General features: G+C 40.6%; 1 protein-coding gene and 6 non-coding genes across 7 annotated transcripts in view; 5 read left to right on the forward strand and 2 right to left on the reverse strand.

The window, feature by feature from the left end:
* The window catches only part of LOC135080243 (dynein axonemal heavy chain 10), a 120,870-nt gene that overhangs the window by 47,834 nt on the left and 46,147 nt on the right, over positions 1–26,889 (reverse strand). Inside the window, exons 73-84 of the mRNA XM_063974927.1 lie at positions 26,339–26,544; positions 25,221–25,739; positions 24,965–25,112; positions 24,155–24,290; positions 22,744–22,898; positions 21,598–21,816; positions 17,189–17,353; positions 16,662–16,770; positions 16,042–16,205; positions 15,464–15,556; positions 6,884–7,062; positions 2,210–2,369 (exon numbers count right to left, since the gene is read on the reverse strand). Coding sequence (XP_063830997.1) covers positions 2,210–2,369; positions 6,884–7,062; positions 15,464–15,556; positions 16,042–16,205; positions 16,662–16,770; positions 17,189–17,353; positions 21,598–21,816; positions 22,744–22,898; positions 24,155–24,290; positions 24,965–25,112; positions 25,221–25,739; positions 26,339–26,544 — 2,253 coding nt within the window. The remainder of the gene's footprint in view (positions 1–2,209; positions 2,370–6,883; positions 7,063–15,463; positions 15,557–16,041; positions 16,206–16,661; positions 16,771–17,188; positions 17,354–21,597; positions 21,817–22,743; positions 22,899–24,154; positions 24,291–24,964; positions 25,113–25,220; positions 25,740–26,338; positions 26,545–26,889) is intronic.
* On the reverse strand, positions 2,584–2,702 carry LOC135080303 (5S ribosomal RNA). Its single transcript, XR_010258969.1, has one exon. It is a non-coding gene; the product is annotated as a 5S ribosomal RNA (ribosomal RNA).
* On the forward strand, positions 5,332–5,450 carry LOC135080302 (5S ribosomal RNA). The gene has a single exon (XR_010258968.1). It is a non-coding gene; the product is annotated as a 5S ribosomal RNA (ribosomal RNA).
* Positions 15,761–15,879, forward strand: LOC135080307 (5S ribosomal RNA). The gene has a single exon (XR_010258973.1). It is a non-coding gene; the product is annotated as a 5S ribosomal RNA (ribosomal RNA).
* On the forward strand, positions 16,992–17,110 carry LOC135080300 (5S ribosomal RNA). The gene has a single exon (XR_010258966.1). It is a non-coding gene; the product is annotated as a 5S ribosomal RNA (ribosomal RNA).
* Positions 17,692–17,810, forward strand: LOC135080308 (5S ribosomal RNA). Its single transcript, XR_010258974.1, has one exon. It is a non-coding gene; the product is annotated as a 5S ribosomal RNA (ribosomal RNA).
* Positions 22,524–22,642, forward strand: LOC135080299 (5S ribosomal RNA). The gene has a single exon (XR_010258965.1). It is a non-coding gene; the product is annotated as a 5S ribosomal RNA (ribosomal RNA).

A 26,889-nucleotide genomic window follows, 5' to 3' on the forward strand; every position in this document is an offset into this window, starting at 1 on the left:
TCCGAGTTGGATTCGACGATTGACCTCTTTCTCGAAGTTGGACCTACCTAACTGGACTGTTTGTCCCAGGTATACATAATTGTCAACAACTTCGAGTGTAGAGTCTCCAACCTTCAGAGGAGTGGGTGCAACACGGACATTAGACATGATTTTTGTCTTGTCCATGTTCATTCTGAGGCCCACTTGTTGAGAGGCTCTACCTCAGATCATAGAAAGAGAATAGATATGAAGTCGCGCGTAACTACAACGAGAACCAGTGTCCCCACATTTCCCCCACCACAGCTCCCACACACACATTCAACTGTGTAAAAACAAAGTGACTGAGAGTCTACGACAACATGTGCAACCGGCTTAAAAGTGCTGTGATTGGCCAGAAGGCGTGCCTTATGGCCAATCAATGGCCGCGTGACGTGACGCACACTTTGAAAACTAGTGAGAGAACAAAGATAAAATGAAGTCGACAAGATATCGATACTTTAAATCGCTAGGGGCAAGGCTCGAAACTGGTTTCACAAAATGCTTTTGTATGAAAACCTTTTTATTATTATACGTTATTATTAACTACTATCACGCATTTACTTTTTAATTACGGCGATCTGCGTACCGCATATGTTTTTGATAAACATAATGCCTATATTACATACTGCCAAACATAATGCCTATAAATAATGCCTATATTAGGCTTTCAACTAGCTCTTATAGTAATTACATAGTTGACAGTTACTAATTACTTCTACTGTTATTTTTTTTGTAAAATCTTATAATCGCAAGTAACACATAATTTTTTTATTTAAAATGACAAAATAGAAAATTATAATTTACTTCTATTTATCGATAATAGGAAACCGTATTAGAACACGAGCACGGCACTATGTTACGACCGGCACATGCGGCCGTACTGTGTATTTTCACACGACAGTGGATATCGGAAGAAATTAAATACATCGCGCAGTAGTTGAGCATGACATAAAGTGGTTGCTAACTAAATCGTCAATGTACAAGTGTGTTAGAATTTTTATCACCACTGATTTCGATATCGCAGTAACTGTTACGGCACTGAATTCGTTCGTAAAAATGTTGTTTTTTTTATTTATAACCAAAATACCAATGGATTTGCAATACTTACATGTAGTAAATGACTCCATTGTTCCTGTAGTTCTTCGTTTCACTTGTTTTATTGCACGTAACGACGCATTATCCAAAAAATTCGGAGAACATTTCCTTAGTACGACTGAATCGCGACTAACCTAGCTACGCGGCCGATGTTCGTTTCTGGGCATATCGCGGAGACACGCGCCACGCCCCCGTTTCACATCTATTCCCTTCTATGATCTGAGGGCTCTACTGAGGCCATCGAGCATTGTGCCTAGATCCTCCAAGGTCTCAGCCATGACTACGATATCGTCCGCGAATCGAAGGTGGGTGATGTACTCGCCGTTGATATTTATGCCAAATCCGTTCCAGTCCAGAAGCTTGAAGACATCTTCCAGGGCGGTGGTAAACAGTTTTGGAGATATGACGTCTCCCTCCTCCTCAGTTTGTTCATTGTTTTAATAATAGGAATCCTTACTTATTGACTCTGTTCGATTCTATCACTAAGTACACTGGCAACTTTTTTCACCTCCTGCCCCTGTCCTAGCGAGAGATACTTGAACTTCCCGCCTCCGAAGCCGCAGCGGTCGGCCAGCTTCATCAGGTCGGCCGTCGGGTCGGAGCCATGGCTTGGGATGGCAATATGACACTACTTGGGGGTTCTTATGTCACTCACCCCCTCCTGCCCCTATCCTAGCGAGAGATACTTGAACTTGCCGCCGCCGAAGCCGCAGCGGTCGGCCAGCTTCATCAGGTCGGCCGTCGGGTCGGAGCCGGGGCTTAGGATGACAATACGACACTACTCGGGGTTCCTGTCACTCACCCCTTCCTGCCCCTGTCCCAGGGAGAGATACTTGAACTTGCCGCCGCCGAAGCCGCAGCGGTCGGCCAGCTTCATCAGGTCGGCCGTCGGGTCGGAGCCGGGGCTTAGGATGACAATATGACACTTGGGGGTTCTTATGTCACTCACCCCCTCCTGCCCCTGTCCTAGCGAAAGGTATTTGAACTTCCCGCCGCCGAAGCCGCAGCGGTCGGCCAGCTTCATCAGGTCGGCCGTCGGGTCGGAGCCGGGGCTTAGGATGACAATACGACACTACTCGGGGTTCCTGTCACTCACCCCTTCCTGCCCCTGTCCCAGGGAGAGATACTTGAACTTGCCGCCGCCGAAGCCGCAGCGGTCGGCCAGCTTCATCAGGTCGGCTGTCGGGTCGGAGCCGGGGCTTAGGATGAACACCACCGGGGTATACGGCGTGGTCTGCTCCACTATCATGTCCAAGCTGGAAGAAAACTTGGTGTTATGAGGAAGTTATTTACCCTTACTAAACGGGATGTGAAAAAAAGACAGGCAAATAATAAAAAACATTTACACTAGTTACAAAAATAGAAACAATAAAGTTGCAAGAGGTGCTAATATGGTCGGAGTCAATGACAATAAAAGTAAAAAAAAAGTATTTGACCAGTGAATCTATCTTTTATTTTAGGATGGCAAAAAGCCAACATCACGCGGTGTTCCCAGGCGGTCACCCATCCAAGTACTGACCGCGCCCGACGTTGCTTAACTTCGGTGATCGGACGAGAACCGGTGTTTTCAACGTGGTATGGACGTTGGCGAATGATTGATCGAAATAAGCGTACAGTATACGATTTTCAGATTTTGGCGGTAAAGTGAAACGTCATATATATAACAATTTTGTTTTATTGTCATAAATAATAATCAGACTATACACTGTAGACAAAAACAGGTAAAATGTGTGATAAAAATAGTTTCATCTTAGTAGCAGCGCCATCTACCATTACGATAGAAGAATAGCTTGTATGTATTATTACACGCGTACCGCTATAACATATTACATGTACATTTACACCTAAAATGGTGAGTAGTTCGTACACTGTACACTAGATGGATAAAAATAATATAACTAAAAAGTATAATTATTTTAGTTTGGTTTATTTTGCGAGAGATAGATAGATCTTTACACAAAACTAGTAAATGCATACTATACAAGACTAATAAATGTAAGAAATTTATTTCATTAATATTAAATACTAGCTGACCCGGCGAACTTTGTTCCGCCATGGCAATAAATAAGCAGACTTTTTTTTTAATTTCGAACGGGATAAAAAGTATCCTATGTCCTTCTCCTGGCTCTAAACTACCTCCCTGACAATTTTCAGCTAAATCGGTTCAGCCGTTCTTGAGTTATAAGTGGTGTAACTAACACGACTTTCTTTTATATATAGAAGACTAGCTGACCCGGCGAACTTTGTTCCGCCTTAATGGCAATAAATAATGGGATAAAAAGTATCCTATGTCCTTCTCCTGGCTCTAAACTACCTCCCTGACAATTTTCAGCTAAATCGGTTTAGCCATTCTTGAGTTATAAGTGGAGTAACTAACACGACTTTCTTTTATATACAACGTGTCCCAAAATTCAAGGATAAGCCGACGCCACAGGACGGACATAGTCATGACTACTTTAGGAAAAATAAGGAAAAAAATCTATCTCAATTATTTTTTTACTTACACAATAAATTATGAAATTCGACGAAAATTGACACCCCTTATGATATTTTACATTACCACGACCACAATTTTTCAAATATTCCTGTTTTTCTGTTTATATCGACAACTTAAGTAGTGCTGCTGTTCACTCCAACTCTTAAAACCCCCAGAATCCTTGCAGTTTTTACACAAAAGTTAATCAAAATATGTTATTTCCTTAAAATTTTCAACGATTTTTACTTTCACTCCACTTTGACTCATCGTTTTGTAAAAAAAAAGTATGAACACTATTGCGGCAAGTTTTTTATAAAGTTGACGCAACTATCCAAGATTCCAAAATGGTATAATACTCTAAGAAACCTGGTCGCAAAAAAGATATGCGTACCATTTTTACAAGCACTTCGCTTGTTAAGTAGTTAGTATGGGATAAATCTTGCAACTGAATTTAAAACCAGTTCTCCTTAACCAATTGAGCTAAAATTTGGTATACTTGTGTAAGTACGATGACAATGCAATATTATGGTACCATTGAGCTGGATGGAGTCTGGAGGTGGCCATAGGAACTCTTAACGAAACGGCGGAATTGCATCTAGTTTGGGTTCGTTGGACTTGTCTTTTAGAGCACTTTAGTGCTAGATGATGTCCAGGGTCCTGATAATGAAGTCAAGAGGTGGCAGAAGCTGGCCATAGGAACTCCTAAACGAAACGTCGGAAGCTTATCGAGTTTAAGTTCGTTGGATTTGTCTTCCCGAGCACTTGGGCCATGAGATTGAGAAACAACTGAAAAGTTTAAAATAAAGTTGTAATAAAAAAAAACTTTTTTTAAAAACAAGCTTGACTTCGTTTGAAAATTATAACTGACTTCATCATCAGGACCCTGGACATCATCTAGCACTAAAGTGCTCGAAAAGACAAGTCCAACGAACCCAAACTAGATGCAATTCCGCCGTTTCGTTTAGAAGTTCCTATGGCCACCTCCAGTCTCCATTCAGCTTAATGGTACCATAATATTGCATTTTCATCGTACTTACATAAGTATACCAAACAGCTCAATCGGTTGAGGAGAACTGGTTTTAAATTCAGTTGCAAGATTTAACCCATACTAACTAACAAGCGAAGTGCTTGTAAAAATGGTACGCATATCTTTTTTGCGACTAGGTTTCTTAGAGTATTATACCATTTTGGAATCTTAGATAGTTGCGTCAACTTTATAAAAAACTTGCCGCAGTAGTGTTCATACTTTTTTTTTACAAAACGATGAGTCAAAGTGGAGTGAAAGTATAAATCGTTCAAAATTTTAAGGAAATAACATATTTTGATTAACTTTTGTGTAAAAACTGCAAGGATTCTGGGGGTTTTGAGAGTTGGGGTGGACAGCAGCACTACTTAAGTTGCCGATACAAACAAAAAAACAGAAATATTTGAAAAATGGTAGTCGTGGTAATGTAAAATATCATAAGGGGTGTCAATTTTCGAAGAATTTCGTAATTTATTGTGTAACTTAAAAAATAATTGAGATATATTTTTTTCCTTATTTTTCCTAAAGTAGTCATGACTATGTCCATCCTGCGGCGCCGGCTTATCTTTGAATTTTGGGACACGTTGTATATAGATAATAGATTTAGCCCATTGTAAAGTACTTTCATGTGAAAACATCAACGCTGTCTATTGTTTTCTCACAAACTAACTTTTGCTATTTACAACGTCTTGCATGCGCGTATTTCACTCGGACCTTCGCCAACGTCCATACCACGTTGAAAACACCGGTTCTCGTCCGATCACCGAAGTTAAGCAACGTCGGGAGCGGTCAGTACTTGGATGGGTGACCGCCTGGGAACACCGCGTGATGTTGGCTTTTTGCACTTGTACTCTGTCATTTTTGTACCGACCAGTTGTATTGTACCTACAATACCAAGTACTTAGGGCCTACGCTAACGCCCAACGCAGGTTTTTCACTTTTACACTTATTCTTATTGGAGAGATATACTAAGTGACTCCGGGGGGTCGCGGCAGGCCTGTTGGGGCACCGACCTGATGACGGGCGGCGTGATGTACTCCTCGCCCATGGTGACGGTGATGTAGTCTGTGAGCGCGCGGTAGATGCGGTCGCCGCGCAAGCATCAGGCCTCGAAGACCCCGGGGGGTCGCGGCAGGCCTGTTGGGGCACCGACCTGATGACGGGCGGCGTGATGTACTCCTCGCCCATGGTGACGGTGATGTAGTCTGTGAGCGCGCGGTAGATGCGGTCGCCGCGCAAGCATCAGGCCTCGAAGACCCCGGGGGGTCGCGGCAGGCCTGTTGGGGCACCGACCTGATGACGGGCGGCGTGATGTACTCCTCGCCCATGGTGACGGTGATGTAGTCTGTGAGCGCGCGGTAGATGCGGTCGCCGCGCAAGCATCAGGCCTCGAAGGCCGCGGGGGGTCGCGGCAGGCCTGTTGGGGCACCGACCTGATGACGGGCGGCGTGATGTACTCCTCGCCCATAGTGACGGTGATGTAGTCTGTGAGCGCGCGTTAGATACGGTCGACGCGGAAGCATCAGGCCTCGAAGACCGCACTTTGACATCATGCCTTATAGACTTTACTGTGCTAATTTAAACTCAATTCCCAAGAAGCACCAATCTGATGACGGGCGGCATAATGTAGCTAGCGTAGTCCCATAATGTTTCTATGACTGAATAAGACCGCAATTTCTCTTCATGCCTTTTGTTGTGCTAATTTGAACTCTATTCTCAAGAGGTACCGACCTGATGACGTGCGGCATGTAGCGTAGGCCCATAATGTTTCTATGATTGTGAATAAGACCGCACTTTCTCTTCATGCCTTTTAGAACGCTAATTTGAACTCTATTCTCAAGAGGTACCAACCTGATGACGGGCGGCGTGATGTACTCCTCGCCCATGGTGACGGTGATGTAGTCTGTGAGCGCGCGGTAAATACGAACGACGCGGAAGCATCAGGCCTCAAAGGCCGAGGGGGTCGCGGCAGGCCTATTGGGGCACCGACCTGATGACGGGCGGCGTGATGTACTCCTCGCCCATGGTGACGGTGATGTAGTCTGTGAGCGCGCGGTAGATGCGGTCGCCGCGCAAGCATCAGGCCTCGAAGGCCGCAGGGGGTCGCGGCAGGCCTGTTGGGGCACCGACCTGATGACGGGCGGCGTGATGTACTCCTCGCCCATGGTGACGGTGATGTAGTCTGTGAGCGCGCGGTAAATACGAACGACGCGGAAGCATCAGGCCTCGAAGGCCGCAGGGGGTCGCGGCAGGCCTGCTGAAGCACCGACCTGATGACGGGCGGCGTGATGTACTCCTCGCCCATGGTGACGGTGATGTAGTCTGTGAGCGCACGGTATATACGGTCGACGCGGAAGCATCGGAGAAGCATCAGGATCTCGAAGGGCTGAAGAATGTCCCGGTAGTTGTTCGGGATTTCCGCAGACTCTGGGGTGTCGCTGTCGAACCACTGTGGAAAAAAGAGTAAGTAAGTACTTACACTTCGTCATTAGACTTTGGAAATCTTGTTACCTAAGATGTCGACTTATCTATACTATCTATACTAATATTATAAATGCGAAAGTAACTCTGTCTGTCTGTCTCACGCTTAAACCACTGAACCGATTTTGATGAGTATAGAGATAGTTTGAGTCCCGGGATAGGACATAGGATAGTTTTAAACCCGGTGTAGTATGCGCGTCTCTACGCACACACTCACCTCCCATAGGTAGTATATAAGGTTATGCACGCTTAAGGGGGTCCTGCACAGAATCCTTAAAATTGACGTATTTTTAAATCACTAGTGCTCTGCGACTAGTGACTTAAATCAATCAAAATAACTTGTGTAGGGTAGCCCAATCCTTGCTCTAGGTCGCCGCCTTTTCGAAATTTTAAATAAATGCGTAAAAATCTTATAAACAATACTTAAAGTAAATACATATGCAAAATTTATTTCTTCGAGAACTTTGTCAATTTAATGTATGAAGCAATAATTTTCGCATAGAAATGTTCTAATTAATATTTTGAAGGTCGCCCCCTTTTTCGTTTTCAGTATTAATACATAATTATTGAGAAATTTTAATTTTCCCTAAAAAACATTGCCGTGAAGAAATCATCAGGCGTTTAGCTTTATCGTAGCTGTCAAGTGTCAAATCTGAGTGTGTCAATATTTTACAGAGTAGCGTAGAGCGCAGAGCGTGCAAATGTAAAAGTATCTCTCATGTTATGACTTCGATTGCTATGAAAAAATAACTAATTTTAGTTAATATGGCTAGAAAACCCTTGCAACCTTTCTTTGCCGTACCTACAACTTACCATAGTCCATTTTCTTATTTCTGTAATTTTCATAATAATGTATCTTTTTTCAGCATACCAATATAAACAGTAATAACGTGTTGATTGAATTTTATTGATTGTGACATTACATGTGAATGCTCCTAGTGAAGAAGCATCTTAAGGCTAAAATATTCAGGTTTCTTTTTTTAATAATTACGAGAAAGAATCGAATCCAATAAACGGATATTGACTTGAAAATTTCATGTTTGTTTTAGCAAATCCAAGAACTTTTACATCAAAATTCTTCATTTACGGTTATATTAAAATACGGTTGTCATCCTTACTCTTTACTTGGTATGGTAAATGAGTAATGCAATTAGAGAAGTACTACTATTAGTAATACATGTACTCTACAAAGTAGCAAAGAAATCACACTCAATTATAATAAATCGTGAGCAGTTATAATGTTTCATGTACCTATGGGATACACTGCACTAGAGCAAGTAACTTGTCTTATTAAACCTTACATGTTGCGCCATGCAAGTACACTATGCGACAAATTGTCCAAGTCGAAGCGCTAGACCGCACACTGAAGTATGCGACCCACGGGTGGGGCACAGGTGGGGAAGGGGAGGAGAAGGAGAAGTAACCCAGATGGTGTTCACACTATTTCGTCTTGGCCAATTTCCCGCATAGTGTACTTGCGCCATCAGAACATCTGTTTTAGCATACAGATTATGTTCTGATATGTATAGACGTCCTACGAAGATGAGCGGAGCGATGATCCCAAGCCCTAATACGGATGGATGACAAATTCTGGAATAAAAATATGGAAGTTAAATGAGAAAAGTTTTTCATAAAATATAAACATTAACAAAATATCGTACAAGCCAAATGTCATAAATGTGACAATTTATTAAGAAGATTTTTTTTCATTGAGTTTGGGCTCTATCCTATTACTAATACATATTATAAATGTAAAAGTAATGCAATGACGGATGAATAGATGGATGTTTTCAGGCAAAAACTATGTTACATTTCACGAAGGCGTGTGAGCTTTACATTGTGTCGCTACACACTGTTTTTCAAAAGTTTTCATAGACATTACATGACATTACACTTTGGCTATGTGCATCGTCGTATATAATAATAATAATAAATAATAATAAAAATATTTATTTTCTTCACAATGGGCTTACAATTTGTTGTTGTTGAGACAATATTTGACAATATATTAGGTACACACGACAGCACATAGGAAAGATACGATAGTTTGTCATTCTGTGATATATTATTTGCTAGTGTGCTAATCGGTGCTTGGCCTGGCATATCATATACCCGTATTGTGAAGACTGGTGCCTGAAGTAGGTTCTGAAAGAGCCTGTATTACAGGTCACCAGGGACTCACACACGGCATAATTACATTTGTGGCCTGTAGTGGATACTACTTATATCATTGTTACACTAAAAGTAGGAAGGTAATTTTATAATACTAGTCTATAAGTAAACAATTTCCAGAGTTAAGCTAAAGTGTATGTGTGTTAAATATGTATATCGTTATGTGAACACGTCCACACACCATTAAAGCTCACTCGACTTCGTGAGTTGCAAGAACTTTATCGTATTTACTTTAATTCTATACAGGTAAAATATAGATTACCTATAATTTAAAACGATATAGAGTTCATTAAAAGAATTAAAAGAAAAAACTTCAATCAGTGCAATACTAAGTACCTACTGTGAGAAACTGAATTCATGGTCGAAACCGCGAGCAAAAGCAAGTACGTAATTATAATGAATTACCAATTTGAAAGATAAGGCAGGAAAAATACTCTTTTAATAAATAAATAAATAAATCTTTTTTAACGTCTAGTTCATCAGAAGAAATAATATAGGATTTTATTGGTGTTAGAACTTTTCAAATCGATCCAGTACTTTCGCAGCAATACCTACTAACAAAAATCTAATCTTCTTTATTCCTAGTTAAAACACCTAACCATCCTTTACGTATTATAAATCAATTTTTTGCTTAGCAAAATTAGTGAAAATACATGTTTTGCTCTGTCTTGCGTCTCTACTCTGTAAATCAGTTTGTGTGTGATCGTGTTAGTTCGTTGCGCCACCGCTAGCTCGGCTATCAAATCGTAGTTTTTCGTCCGCGCTGCACCCCCTTAATAGCTCTTAATACGCAGTCAGTCTACTTATTTAATCGTCCCAACGCCCAACGTTGCATGGCGACCCTGCCAGTGCTGCTCACGCAGCGCTGAGCAGATGGTTTAGGAAATATAAAAGTTAATTAAAATAATGTTTAAATATATTCAAAATTAAGTGAAATGTTAACAAACAAAATGGACTAAAAATATTGAACTTAATAAATCTAAACTAAAAATAAATGCGTACGTGAAATAGAAATAACAGTGCCAAAAATCAAGAATTTCCTGATCTTGATCAAGATGCAAGAAAACGGACCGAATTGGATAAGCTGGGCGCCGGGCGATGATGGAGTCAGATGAGGTAACAACATTGTGCTGGGTGCCGGGCGATGATGGAGTCAGATGAGATTGACAGCAGTATGCAGGGTGCCGGGAGTGTTCGAGTCGGAAGTGGTTGCAGCCGGGAGAACCCTACATCATAATAAGTCCCCGTGCATTATTAGTATTCTGAGTCCCCATGTGCCCCATGAAGAAAAGTCCTCTTGTCCTCTTAAAAATTTGGTCATCATTCTACGGTAATTTTTTTCTCATTTATTATTTTCATTTAAATTCTGGAGGTTAATTTAAATTTTGAAGTGTAAATTTATTGGTTTAATTTGATGATATATTTTTTAATAATTTCGTAATGTTGTAAAGTAAATTATTTTGTGAGAATATTTATATGGATATATTGAACGTACTAATTTACTTAAACTTAATTTACAAAATTGCAATTTTTTATATACATAAAGGAATAAATTATATAGAATTCGATATTTTTATTGAAGATGTAAAATGTTTATTACTAGGTAATTTGAATATTTTTATTGTGTAATTGTTTTACATTTTATAATAACGTTTGTTGACGACTTAGTAAATTTACTGATAACATAATAATACTGAACAATATAGTAATACTGGATAATAAGAAAGAATAATAATTTGCATAATAATTTTATTTTATGATATTTTTTTTAAGATTTTATTTATATTTTGGCAAGTAAGTTATGTAGTTTTACACCAGTGATATTTTACAGTCTCATTTTTTTACATTTTATTTGATTAGGAATTATTTACATTAATATTATTACAACAATTTTAAAATAATTTGATTGTCTAAAAGTAGGTCAATAATTTTGTTACTCAGTCATGTCATTGCACTCAACGCATACGACTTATTGCAAATCAGCAAAACGTGATTTAGCATCAGACACGTTATGATGACATATAGGTATTTTCTAGCGTATCGACACAATACTTCGCTGTATAATCCAGTCAAATTAGACATGAACCCTGCAATAATTCGCATACAGCTGAAAATTGGTACGAATGTTCGGAGCACAATTAACTGTGAAAAGTCCCCATCGATCCGACGTGTGCTAAAAAAAAAATTCAAGGTCAAACTTAAAAAATACGGGTTTTTGAGATTTTCAGCCAAACGGTAAGTTTTATCACAAAAATATGTATGACAAGGTTTAAGGCCATACAATTACCTATCAAAATTGTCTATACACTTTCTCCTAAGAGTCAGCGTTTCTGAGATTCGATGATCCGAAGAGTCAAAAAAGTGTTTTCTTCATAACGGTCTTACACATAAATCCAATGTGATATCGCCTCGTGCCACGACTCAGCATTGTATCATGATGTGTTGTCGACGTCGAATATAAAATGATTAACCCCAATGTCATTTGTCATCTTTAATTGTCGAAAAATGTTTGCAACTTAGACGAAGGACTGCACCGTGAGTTTCTAAGATACGAAGTTTTCGTGTCTATTATGTTTAAGAGCTCTTATATGCACACGTCACTACTCTACTTGTAACTCTATGGTCACTCTTTTAGCCCGATCAAGTCAGAAAATCCAGGTTATAATAATTCGCATAGAGCTGAAAATTTGTGTGATTGTTGAGAACACCATCCTTAATGAAATGTGAAAAGTCCCTAGCGATCAGTCATTTGAAAAAAAAATTTACGAAGTCCAAGTTTTTTGCATTTCTCCGCCAAACAGTAAACTTATCATAAGAAATGATAAGAAATAGTAGTAGATCATAAAATTACCTATTAAAATTGTCTTTGCCCCTTTTTCCTGAGAGTCACCGTTTATGTGGTAACGATGCAAAAAGTTGGAGAATTCGCATGCTGTTAACTACTCCAAAAGTCCACAACTTCAACTCTATTAAAATAGTTTTGAATTGAACAGGATAACAAATACATCTTAAAAAAGGCCTACTGGGGAAACCTGGTAAAAAAAATACGCCAAATAACCCTCATAGGTGTTGTGGAAACTTGTGCATATAACGAGAACATCAAAACTAACTTTTTGAATCGTTCTACCTCATAATCGGTGACTCTTAGGAAAAAGGGGTAAAGACAATTTTAATAGATAATTTTATGATCTACTATTATTTCTTATCTATTTTTATGATAAATTTACTACTTGGCCAAAAAATGCAAAAAACTTGGGACTTCAAAAACTTTTTTTTTAAATGACGGATCGTCGGGGACTTTTGACATTTCATTTAGGATGGTGTTCTTAACATTCACACAAATTTTCAGCTCTATGTGAATTATTATAACCTGGACTGTCTAACTTGGTCGGGCTAAAAGAATGACCATAGAGTTACAAGTAGAGTAGTGACGTGTGCATATAAGAGCTCTTAAACATAATAGACACGAAAACTTCGTATCTTAGAAACTCGCGGTGCAGTCCTTCGTCAAAGTTGCACCCATTTTTCGATAATTAAAGATGACAGACGACATTGAGGTTGATTATTTTATATTCGACGTCGACAACACATCATGATACAATGCTGAGTCGTGGCACGAGGCGATATCACATTGGATTTATGTGTAAGACCGTTATGAAGAAAACACTTTTTTGACTCTTCGGATCATCGAATCTCAGAAACGCTGACTCTTAGGAGAAAGTGTATAGACAATTTTGATAGATAATTGTATGGTCTTAAACCTTGTCATACATAGTTTTGTGACAAAACTTACCGTTTGGCTGAAAATCTCAAAAACCCGTATTTTTTAACTTTGACCTTGAATTTTTTTTTAGCACACGTCGGATCAATGGGGACTTTTCACAGTTAATTCATAATGGTGCTCCGAACATTCGTACCAATTTTCAGCTGTATGCGAATTATTGCAGGGTTCATGTCTAATTTGACTGGACTAGTAATTAAGATCTTTACTTTTTAAACAATAATTGTATTTGATATGCACGTAAATATTTTAAATTAGTATCATATTTGTAGACTTTTAAGATCACCAAGATCACATCTCTAATACCTATGGATCTTTAACAGAACATTAATAGGATTATTGATTGATTGGATTTAACTTTTAAGTAAAACATTATTTTGTTTTTTTTTCTTCCATTACAAAGTATGTAATTCATTATACTATTAATGTAATGATAAAATTATAAAATAAGTTATGAAAACGTGACATAAGTAGAATTTCATGATTACTATGTTGAAAAATATTTTGCAGTGTAGGTAAAATATCACTTGGCTTACTACTCGATTGCTGATTTATTTGGGTCAACACACAATAGATATTGCACAATGATTAACTGTAATTGAAAGTTTTTGACTATGAACGAAATTATTTTACACAAATTCTATTTGTTTGTTTTAATTATGATTTTATTACAGTATATTCAGTATAGTAAATGACTTATTATGTAACTAGAATTTATGTAATAACTATGAACTTATGATTGCACGGATAAGACGATGATAATAAGAATAATTTTGATTCTATGACATGAATATAATTTATACAATGTATTAATGTAAGTTAATTAAAAAAAAAAATTGTGAGTTAGAAAACTGTAGGCATAGGAATGTACGTTAATGTTATTAAATGATGAAGGCTATGAGTTATGAGATAAAGGTTTGTTGTAATAAGGCAGGTTTTGGTTTGAAATTCAGATAGGAAAAGTTATAAAATAGTTTGATATTGTTTGTAAAGATGAGTTAAAAGTTAGGTATGCATTAATTACACAGGATACTTTTAATTATTTTGGACTGATCACCCAAAAGTTTTAAGATATTCTTGTGCATTGATTGCGTAGGTTTGTGAGATTGTAGAGTATTTTGTTAGATATTGAATGAATATTGAAATATTATATGAATATTATGTAAACATGGTACTAAAATAAATAATATTAAGGGGAATTATCCTTCGTTCGATCATGGTGCATACTAGATATCTCTGTGAGAATAGTTGGAGACATTAATAAGTCTTAAAATTATCCCTTAATTTAAATGATTATTATAAATAAATAAATATTATTATAAAGTGCGCGCACATTTTATAAAAGTACCATGATGAAATGATAAAATGAATTAAGTCGACTATAAATAAATAAATAATGACTTGTAAGTGTAGTAGAGCTACTAACTATTGAAACATGAGGGTGGCCACCTCATAAAAATACAATGATGATGATGTATCTCGGAAATGTAAACTTAAATGGATAAGACATTACTAGACGTACGTAATACCTGGATGTGACTTTATTTTTATTAAGAATGAATATTACATACAATTGATATTCATTTAAAATACTTAGTCGTCAACAACACGTGTAGATTAAGATTTTTTCATTTTTTTTCAATTCTTATTGTTATGGTTATTTGACACCACAAATTTACATCTTTTTGTTTGTCGTATTTTACTCGATCTTACGAATTATTGGAGAATGGTGTCAAGTACCCAATTTTGTACATTTTTTTTTCATTCACTTCTTTTATGTAAAAAAAAAACAAAAAAACGGGGGAGGTGTAGTATGCGCGTCTCTACGCACACACTCACCTCCCATAGGTAGTATATAAGGTTATGCACGCTTAATAGCTCTTAATACGCAGTCAGTCTACTTATTTAATCGTCCCAACGCCCAACGTTGCACCGGTTTTTGAAACAGGGACGCGCGCGATAAAGTTTTTCTGTGACAGACAAAATTCCATGCGGTCGAAGCTGCGGGCGGAAAGCTAGTCACTAAATAAGTTATAACAATAGGCCTAGACTGCATCCCTCTTAACACCAGGTGCGATTGTGGTCAAATACCTGCCTTGTTAAGCATAAAAAAATATATTTCAACCCCCTTATTTAAAAATACAATGACAAAATCGAATTGTTGCGAGAGGCGGGTTTATATTTTGTCTGCGATGGAATTCGGGACGGGTGTTGTAGCTTACGATTGGGACGGCAAACCTTTTATTACGTATTCTGTGCTCGGACCCAGTTTCTTTTAATTTTTCCTTTCTTTCTTTTAAAAGGTGATAATGGACTGAATACACAATAAGAGTTGGAGAGTAAAATAAATAGATAAATGTACATACATAATCTACTGAACCAATTAATTGTGATATCTAACACATGTTCAAGTTACCTCTTGCCAGACGTCGAGGCCTCTGGCAATGTTGTCGGGAAGAGTTGAAAATATCTCGAAGTCTAAACTCAGCTTCATGATATCTTGCCATCCCTGAAAATCATAACTTATTATTTATCACAAATAATACAAAATGTAACAATACCTTTGAATCGAGCCCAGCACGCATGTATAACAAAGAAAGGCAATAATAATGAACACGAAAAACGTATTGTTGGCATCTTGCGAATGACGATTACGTCATATGAAACTAACTATAGTCATGATAAACTGAAGAACTTTTTGAACTCATAGATCGCCAACGTCCATACCACGTTGAAAACACCGGTTCTCGTCCGATCACCGAAGTTAAGCAACGTCGGGCGCGGTCAGTACTTGGATGGGTGACCGCCTGGGAACACCGCGTGATGTTGGCTTTTTGCTTATGTCAATTTTGTACTTTAATATATTTTGTTGCCCACTGTCAATTGTTCAATTGAACTAGCCAGTATTTTTAACCTTGCTAAGAAGTTCAAACTTCATTGCTTTTGGACCTTAAAGCAACGGAATAAAGTACAAAATATATTATACTCTCTAACCTGAGCTGGTATCCAAGAAGCCGGGCAAGGTGTGGGTGACTTCTCAAGAGAAACGTTCCCCTTGATGAAGAAGTCCAGTTGCATCTGGCTGACGTTGCCCTCGCTTTGTTCCAGCTTTATGTCCATTTGGAACGAGAACAGAAGCTTGTGCCGTTCGAATATACCTGTGTAATAAATAATAATAGATGCATTATCCAAATACAAATAAGCCTTTTATGCGAATTTGAATTGGGATTTCAAATGTTAGTTCCTCGGTATTTTTTGTATTGGTAAGAAAAACCTATTTTTAAATAATCTCTCAAACAGGCATAGCAAAACTTTTAATATGCAGTTGTTTGTTCGATTTTAAACAGAAGCATACAGGGTGTTAGGTAAATGAGTATATGAGCCGACACTAGCCCATGTTAACATGGGCATATAAATGGTATGGTGAAGTCAGAAATTCATACAAAATAAATTTTATAAAATCCGATTTGTATGAAAATTAAAATAATTAAAATGAAGATATCAATTTTCTGACTTCACCATACCATTTATGCCCATGTTAACATGGGCTAGTGTCGGCTCATATACCCATTTACCTAACACCCTGTATATCAATTTCAATATAGGTATTTTACCTGTGCAACCATAATCATACACGTTTTTGGTCAACATATCGATGATATTCCTTAGACGTCTGGCCAGGATTACATTTGGCATTGCCTTTCGCAGCGAAAACGAAAACACCTGTAAAGAATAAATAAATACATTTTATTACGTGTTAAGTGAATGTGTGTTAAACGCATGACACAAGTCAAAGTCAAGGCTAACTACATTTTATTATTAACCCATTTCTTTGTATAGCACACACTTCTGTACGAGAAATCCACACCCCACTTATCGGTTTTCTTACAAAGTAACTTTTGCACCTATTGTATTTTTGGTACGAATATTTCGCTCAGTCATTCGCCAACGTCCATACCACGTTGAAAACACCGGTTCTCGTCCGATCACCGAAGTTAAGCAACGTCGGGCGCGGTCAGTACTTGGATGGGTGACCGCCTGGGAACACCGCGTGAAGTTGGCTTTTTGCATTTTTTTAGCCAACCGTATTTATGTTGTAAACAAAACTGTTTTGTTAAATTTTACGATAAAGTTCACTCACATCAAGATACGAAGACAATGAGTACTGGTACATAGAATTTACGCCTGCCATGTCTGATAGCACGAAGAATAGGATGGAGCCTCGCTTCGCCACGGGTCGGTAGCCATCGCGGAATTTTTCGATGTCCTTTGTGGTTGCCTCTGCCAGTGCTAGTTTTTCCATGACCTAAAAACAGAGAAAAGACATTTTGTTTTATAAAAAATACCTTTTATTTTATCTTACGGTAGGGTAAACACAAAGAAATGTAGTAAGCGCCACCTAGTGTAATTACATAAAAGCAACCATCATTTTGGTGTGAAAGATTCTAGTTCAGGTAGATTTCCCGCTAGGTGGCGTTTTATAGAAGGTAAATTATTTTGGTTGCATGAACTCGTAATCCCAATAATAGATTAGCACAAACAATTTTAGCGAGACAAAAGTATTATGGAAAAGGGTAATAAAATTAAGAAAAAGGTTAGGGTGCTCAATGATTGTTTGTGTCCTACTATTTCGAACGTTCTTTCGCCAACGTCCATACCACGTTGAAAACACCGGTTCTCGTCCGATCACCGAAGTTAAGCAACGTCGGGCGCGGTCAGTACTTGGATGGGTGACCGCCTGGGAACACCGCGTGATGTTGGCTTTTTGCTATTTTATTCCATTGGTTTCATTAGTAAATATTTGTGTTATTTCATATAACTAACTTTTATAACCGTAATCAGACGTAGTATTTAGAAGGGTCCTAAAAAATGTAACAACGAACGCCACTGATATTGAGCGGCAAACAGACGTCGCGTCGGTAGTTTAGACTTGCAGTCTCTAGTTTCTTGATGGCTACTGTATTGACTTACCTCCTTAGGAGTCTTTTATGGCAGACAGCAGGTTTTTTTCAGCTCTGTCTCGCTGATCAGCGACCGACTCGCTGCTGTACTGACCTCAGCGGCCTTGAACTTGGTGTTGGACAGAAGAATCTTGTTGGCACTGGTCACGATGATCGGCGACTCGCTGCTGTACTGACCTTAGCGGCCTTGGGACTTTGCATTCTCTAGTCTAGTGTATTGATGGCAGGCTGATCTCACATCGACGCGTTAACGTCGTGACGTTGAGGTTCTTTGTTTCTGCTACTGTATTGACTTACCTCCTTTTAGGAGACCTCGATGGCAAACAGCAGGCTCTCGTTAGCTCTGTCTCTCTGATCAGCGACTCACTGCTACTGACCTCAGCGGCCTTGGACTTGGTGTTATCGAGCGTGTTGACGAGCTCCACGTTGTCCAGCATGTTGCCGGTGGAAGTGGTCAGTTCTCGCAGTAGAGAGTCCTCGAGGCCGGACAGAAGACTCTTGTTGGCGCTAGTCTCGATGATCAGAGACTCGCTCGCCGCTGTACTGCGGCTTTGTACTAGCATTCTTTAGTGTCTTGATGGTAGGTTGATCTCACATCAATATGAAGGTTCCTTGTTTCTGCTACTGTATTGACTTACCTCCTTTTAGGAGTCCTTTATGGCACACAGCAGGTTTCTATGACCTCTGTCTCGCTGATCAGCGACTCGCTGCTATACTGACCTCAGCGCCTTTGGACTTTGCATTCTCTAGTGTCTTGATCTCACATAGTCGCGTCACATCTGACAAGACGTTGAAGTTCCTTGTTTCTGCTACTGTATTTACTTACCTCATTTTAGGAGCCCTCGATAGCAAATAGCAGGGTCTTGTAAGCTATCACTAGCTGCTGTACTGACCTCAGCAGCCTTGGACTTGGTGTTCTCGAGCGTGTTGACGAGCTCCACGTTGTCTAACATGTTGCCGGTGGAGGTGGCCAGTTCTCGCAGTAGAGAGTCCTCGAGGCCGGACAGAAGACTCTTGTTGGCACTTGTCTCGATGATCAGAGACTCGCTGCTGTACTGACCTCGGCGGCTTTGGCCTTGCATTCTTTAGTGTCTTGAGGGCAGGTTGATCTTACATCAATATGAAGGTTCCCTGTTTCTGCTACTTCATTGACTTACCTCCTTTTAGGAGCCCTCGATAGCAAACAGCAGGCTCTCATCAGCCAGGCTCTTTTCAGATGTATCAGCGACTCGCTTCTGTACTGACCTCAGCAGCCTTGGACTTGGTGTTCTCGAGCGTGTTGACGAGTTCCACGTTGTCCAGCATGTTGCCGGTGGAAGTGGCTAGTTCTCGAAGCAGCGAGTCTTCGAGGCCGCACAGAAGACTCTTGTTGGCGCTGGTCTCGATGATCGGCAATTCGCTCGCCGTTGTATTGCGGCTTTGGACTTGCATTCTTCAGTGTCTTGAGGGCAGGTTGATTTCACATCAATATGAAGGTTCCCTGTTTCTGCTACTTCATTGACTTACCTCCTTTTAGGAGTCCTTTATGGCTGACAGCAGTTTCCTATCACCTCTGTCTCGCTGATCAGCGACTCGCTGCTGTACTGACCTTAGCGCCTTTGGACTTTGCATTCTCTAGTGTCTTGATCTCACATAGACGCGTCAACGTTGCGACGTTGAGGTTCCTTGTTTCTGCTACTGTATTGACTTACCTCCTTTTAGGAGCCCTCGATAGCAAACAGCAGGCTCTCATCAGCTCTGACTCGCTGCTACTGACCTCAGCAGCCTTGGACTTGGTGTTCTCGAGCGTGTTGACGAGCTCCACGTTGTCCAGCATGTTGCCGGTGGAGGTGGCCAGTTCTCGAAGCAGCGAGTCCTCGAGGCCGGACAGAATACTCTTGTTGGCACTTGTCTCGATGATGAGAGACTCGCTGTTGTACTGACCTCGGCGGCTTTGGACTTTGCATTCTCTAGTGTCTTGATGGCAGGCTGATCTCACATCGACTTGACAACGTCGTGACGTTGAGGTTCCTTATTTCTGCTACTGTATTGACTTACCTCCTTTTAGGAGTCCTTTATGGCAGACAGCAGGTTCCTATCAACTTTGTCTCGCTGATCAGCGACTCGCTGCTGTACTGACCTCAGCGCCTTTGGACTTTGCATTCTCTAGTGTCTTGATCTCACATAGATGCGTCAACGTTGCGACGTTGATGTTCCTTGTTTCTGCTACTGTATTGACTTACCTCCTTTTAGGAGCTCTCTATAGCAAAAGGCTCTCGTCGTCCTGCTGTACTGACCTCAGCAGCCTTGGACTTGGTGTTCTCGAGCGTGTTGACGAGCTCCACGTTGTCTAACATGTTGCCGGTGGAGGTGGCCAGTTCTCGCAGTAAGAGAGTCCTCGAGGCCGGATAGTAAGCTCTTGTTAGCACTGGTCTTAATGCTCAGAGACTTGCTCGCCGCTTTGGGCTTGCATTCTTTAGTGTCTTGATGGCAGGTTGATCTCACATCAATATGAAGGTTCCCTGTTTCTGCTACTTCATTGACTTACCTCCTTTTAGGAGCCCTCGATAGCAAACAGCAGGCTCTCATCAGCCAGGCTCTTTTCAGCTCTATCAGCGACTCGCTTCTGTACTGACCTTAGCGCCTTTGGACTTTTCATTCTCTAGTGTCTTGATCTCACATAGACGCGTCACATCTCACAAGACGTTGAAGTTCCTTGTTTCTGCTACTGTATTGACTTACCTCCTTTTAGGAGCCCTCGATAGCAAACAGCAGGCTCTCATCAGCTCTGTCTCGCTGATCAGCGACTCGCTGCTGTACTGACCTCAGCGCCTTTGGACTTTGCATTCTCTAGTGTCTTGATCTCACATAGATGCGTCAACGTTGCGACGTTGAAGTTCCTTGTTTCTGCTACTGTATTGACTTACCTTCTTTTAGGAGCCCTCGATAGCAAACAGCAGGCTCTCATCAGCTCTGTCTCGCTGATCAGCGACTCGCTGCTGTACTGACCTCAGCGCCTTTAGACTTTGCATTCTCTAGTGTCTTGATCTCACATAGACGCGTCAACGTTGCGACGTTGAGGTTCTTTGTTTCTGCTACTGTATTGACTTACCTCCTTTTAGGAGACCTCGATGGCAAACAGCAGGCTCTCGTCAGCTCTGTCTCTCTGATCAGCGACTCACTGCTACTGACCTCAGCAGCCTTGGACTTGGTGTTCTCGAGCGTGTTGACGAGCTCCACGTTGTCCAGCATGTTGCCGGTGGAAGTAGCTAGTTCTCGAAGCAGCGAGTCCTCGAGACCGGACAAAAGACTTTTGTTGGCGCTGGTCTCGATGATCAGAAACTCGCTCACCACTGTACTGAGGTCTTCTTTTAGGAGCCCTCGATAGCAAACAGCAGGCTCTCATCAGCTCTGTCTCGCTGATCAGCGACTCGCTGCTGTATTGACCTCAGCGCCTTTGGACTTTGCATTCTCTAGCTAGTGTCTTGATCTCACATAGACGCGTCAACGTTGCGACGTTGAGGTTCCTTGTTTCTGCTACTGTTTGACTTACCTCCTTTTAGGAGCTCTCTATAATAGTAAAAGGCTCTCGTCGTCCTGCTGTACTGACCTCAGCGGCCTTGGACTTGGTGTTCTCGAGCGTGTTGACGAGCTCCACGTTGTCTAACATGTTGCCGGTGGAGGTGGCCAGTTCTCGCAGTAGAGAGTCCTCGAGGCCGGACAGAAGACTCTTGTTGGCGCTAGTCTCGATGATCAGAGACTCTCGTTGCTCTTCGAGATCGGAACGCTCGGCGCGGACCACCACGCTGAGTAGCTGATCTTCTAGACCCTGGGGAATGAGATTTTTTTACGCGCAACCAAATAAAATCGATAGACTTTAAATTAATAACTATAAGAATGTGAAGAAAATGGATTCGCTTAATACAACTACATATTATTATACAACTCATGATGCGTCATCGCATGACGTAACAAAAGTACACTCAACATCAAATAAACCGCACCTTCCGCGACGCGAACTTTAAAGATTTTCTTTTGACACAATCATGGTGCCCCAACAATTGGTGTTATTTGAAAGCCCAATAAATATCCTTAAAGAAAAACACATTGAATTTTTTAATAAATGATTAACATATACCATAAATATGACTTGAAAAAAGACCTCACTTTGGGCTCAGCTCTGGGATCAATTAGACCAAATTTTATGGTTATAAAACCAAATAATGATCACACGTATCCTCTTTAACAGATTGATAGCGATTAATCCTAACTTAACTGTTTTATAGCCATAAAAGTTGGCTCCAGCGTAACTACCTATTTTTTGAAGAAGTGACCCTGGATCCTTCAAAAGACACATTTTTGGGGTAAAAACCTTTCTTTTAATGAAATGAAGTTTAGAATTAGGCTTTTAAATGGTGCCAATATTGGTAGGAAGTGGGGATGCATACGTTTGAAAGTGTTTGTCGCAGGAGGTGCGATTTATTTGCTGTCGAGTGTATTTTGTACAAATAGTATCACATTTTCGCTCGATCTTTCGCCAACGTCCATACCACGTTGAAAACACCGGTTCTCGTCCGATCACCGAAGTTAAGTAACGTCGGGCGCGGTCAGTACTTGGATGGGTGACCGCCTGGGAACACCGCGTGATGTTGGCTTTTTGCCTTCCTATTTTTTTAAACAATAATGATTTATTTGCTATAAAATATAGCAGTGCCCGCTAGCGACCGTAGTATATTATTTATACGTATTATTATACCTGTACAGTGACGGTGTAGTTGATGACGACGGCCTTGGCGTAAGCAGCAGGGTTGAACTGCGGGTTGGCCAGTTTTGTGGTGAGGTACATTCGGAATTTGGGGTCGTAGTCCACTTCGGAACTGCCCAGCATCACGAAGGTACGCCCGCCTTCAACTGAAGTCAAGAGATACAATTATTATTAATTATCGTTTAAATCAGTAGGTACCTGAGGTATGGGAGCGGCACAGGAGGGTGTTTTTGAGACGTCAAACGTCAGTGAAACTTCAGATCATGCTTCAGATTTGTATGCTCAGCCACGTCATAATATGTCAATGTTACCCCTCCCGTGCCGCTCCCATACCTCAGGCACTGACTGAGATAAGCGTTAGAGAACTATAGTGCGGGCAGTGCAGGATTACTACTAGATCGGTTTGACTAACAGGACTAGAATATGGATGGGACCATCTTCTTTAACTTTAACAAACGTCAAAAGTCTAGTAAATCCATGAAAAAACACCGATAGCTACGGTTAAAGTTAGGTGGTGCCACTCAGCATAAGGCCGCGTATCCACTAGAGGCAGCGTCGCGAGTAAGTGGGGACGCTGCTTCAATCCGGCACGCCGCACTATGGATCGAAATTGCGATTTATGGACATAGCGATTTTTTTCACAATTTCTATTTGAAAAAATTACCTATCGATAGGTTACGTTATTCTGATGAATAAATGCTGCACAAGTTTTTCTCTAAAACCAATAGTTTGGCTGGAAAAAAATATTTTCCATTTTCGTTGTATGGAATGAAACATAAAGTGGTCGATTTCGACTAAGCCTTGACAGATCTTGCTTTGAAACTACTTGAGCCTTGTTCTATGGCTTGTTGACTATAATCCTACACTATCAGCGCGCGCCCAAAGTTGCCCGTTCACAAGTTATAAGGTTCTGATAAATTAAAAAAAAGTAAGTAAAAGTGACTTTTTTTTGGAATATCTTTAAAGATTTAACGAAAATATAAAGATTCTATACGTTAATAATGTAAATTAACCTTAAATTACTGCCAAAAACACATTTTAATAAAATTAAAAGGAATAAAATCAGCGATGTTTTTTTCACAATTTCTGTTTGAAAAAAATACTTATCGATAGGGTAAGTTATTCTGATGAATAAATATTATGAAACGTTTTCTCTAAAACCAATAGTTTGGCTGGAAAAAAAAATCAATTTTCGTGGTATGGAATGAAACATAAACCTATCGATAGGTAATTTTTTCAAATAGAAATTGTGAAAAAAATCGCTATGTCCATAAATCGCAATTTCGATCCATAGTGCGCCGCGTCCTAAGGCAAATTCGTCGCTGCGAGTCAAGCCATTGTTCCGTTCTATTCGAGGCTGCCTTAAAGAATACGCGGACTAAGAATAACAAATGTGAATAACTTTTGATGTTCTTCTCCAGTACGTTGTCGACGACGGGGTCGATGTACTCGTTGACGTCTTGAAACAGCACCGGCAGCCCGTACTTGATGGCCATCTCCAGCTGACGCAGAAACTGCGGGTCGTTGAACGACAGCACCTGAAGGATTAACAAGTTATTAGCCTTTCGTTCGTTTCAGCCGAAAGACGTCCACTGCTGGACAAAGGCCTCCCCCAAGGATTTCCACAAAGACCGGTCCTGCGCCGCTCGCATCCAGGCACCTCCCGCGACCTTCACCAGATCGTCGGTCCACCTAGTGGGAGGCCTGCCCACGCTACGTCTTCCGGCTCGTGGCCGCCACTCAAGAACTTTCCTGCCCCAGCGGCCATCAGCTCTTCGAGCTATGTGCCCCGCCCACTGCCACTTGATTTAGTCTTTGCAATGCTAAAAACTAAATTTTGAAAACTGTGTCATACTTTCTGGCCCCTCCACTTTGAAGTCAAAAGATGCCATTACATTTAATAGTTTGGCTACCTTAATTCAACTTTCTTTTGCTTTCAAGAAAAAATAATACCTCAAAAACATTTGCAATAACCCTAATCCGGCGCAGTCAGGTAAAAATAAAATAATTAGGAGTTACAAGGGCTGGGCACTTCAAAGGTTAACCTAATACAAAATGTTGATTTTAGGTAATGAATTTTAATTAAATCACTGGTACACAATTCAAAGTGAGTAACTTATGACTACTTATCAGTTACTTTAAATCGGTTTTCAAAATAAGATCAAAGTGTGTAGATTTTATTATAATAACTAGAAGAGCCTATGGCACAGACCTTAAGGTTGTTCTTGGCTTCCTTCTTCTTAATCCATGTGAGGGCCTGTGTTTGAGGGTCGATACAAAGCGGGAATCGTGACGCGCGAGTTGTCAAAATACCATTCTGTACCGACAACTCGTCTGGTGGCAGACCTTCGGAGTTCCATCTGAAAAGGGGCAGAATATTAAATTTTAAAGCTTCTTTTTCTTTATCATCATCTATCGTAAAGGCATTAGAGCAGAGAGAGAATAAATATAAGCAATTTATGTCTTACCCGCTAATCTCAACTTCATTGGTCAAATTCCTTTCAATAGTGAAAGGTTGTGTGAGCGGAATGCCTCTGTCCAGCACATCGCCTAACCAGTCTTCATATATCATCGTCTGCCTAAACGAGAACGAGAATGGCCCCGCGTAGCTCAGGAACGAAGCGGCTAACAGACAGTTCCCGATCAGTCTCGATTGTTCTACGTATAAAGCTGCCAGTTCTATTTTCCACCGCGCCTGTTCGCTCGACAACCCAGACATAAGTTTATCGGCTGCGACTAATCGTCGCATCATGATATCGGTTTCTTCCTGCAACTCCTGTCGTCGCATCATGGCTGTATCGTATCTATTGTTGAGGCCGTCTAAAGTTCTTTGTAACCGGTCGATCTCTCGGTTCAACGAGGCGAGGTAGTTGACCGCTTCAGAGTATTCTTTCTCGAGAGCTTCCACTTTGTCCTGTTTGGGCTTCACCTCTTTGTAGACGGCGCAGTAGCCGAGGACGGCGATGACGAATTTCAGGAGGCCGTATCTGAAATAGTAAAACGTTCATGACCTTTTAGTCATCTGTAGTTAGTTAAGAGTTTTTACACACTAGCGATTTGTTAGGCAATTTCACAGCGAGACGAAAGCGCTGCGTGTATGCGGCGCATACGCAATGACATCGCCAGGATTTAAACTCGTTGTAAGCAGCTTTTTATTTAGGGATCGCGGCTTGCGCGCAGTTTACTAGCTGTGGTCTTGCCTCATAGAACAACGATAGATAAACAGAGAAAGGGAGAGAAAAAAAAAGATTGAATGTGAAAATCAAAAATGACCATCACTGCAGGCAAATCTATTAATTCTCGCAACATCTATTAACAATGCCGGTTCCTCACCCAGCTTTACTAATCTGCTGCATGATAGGTATCCAGCTTCTTGTCCTTCTTCCTTTTTTTCCGTCTTGAAATGCTTTGCACATACATACTCACAGTAGTGGGCTATGAGGGACTCCCGAGCAGGTCTTACCCACTAGAACCCGACGGTGTCCTATGGAGCCTTATGAAATGGAGCCGCGATTGCTGTCCTAACTTGGACATTCACCTACGATTAAAGTCGGCGAAATATCGGCAGTTCAACAATGCGTCTCACCCAGCCTTGCTGATCTGCTGCATAGTATCCAGCTTTTTACTTTTCTTCATGTGCGCCTTGACAGCCTTGACTTGCGCCTGTGTGATGAGGTCACAGTTCATCTCCTGCAGATTGCGCAAGAAGTTCGGGTCCGCCATCATGCCCTTAGCACCTTTCCAGCTCACGTCTTTGATGCCACGAATGATCACCACGCATTCGCATACCACCTGTTGTAGTGAATTTCAAAATTGAAATTACTGTTGGACTAACATGATTGACTACCTGCCCATTTCTGACTTAGCGAGGGTTAGTTGAACAGATGGATAGCGATTAATCCCAACTTAACAGTTTTATACCCATAAAAGTTGGCTCAACTACCTATTTTTTGAAGAAGTGACTCTGGATCCTTCTAAAGTCACATTTTTGGGGTTTTTCCTTTAATGAAATGAAGTTTAGAACTAAGCTTTTAAATGGTGCCAATATTGGTGGGAAGTGGGGATGCATACGTTTGAAAGTGCTTGTCGCGGGAGCTGCGATTTATTTGATGATGAGTGTAGTTTGATGTTATTATA

Source organism: Ostrinia nubilalis, chromosome 17 (genome assembly GCF_963855985.1).
Source record: "Ostrinia nubilalis chromosome 17, ilOstNubi1.1, whole genome shotgun sequence".
Classification (NCBI taxonomy): Eukaryota; Metazoa; Arthropoda; class Insecta; order Lepidoptera; family Crambidae; genus Ostrinia; species Ostrinia nubilalis.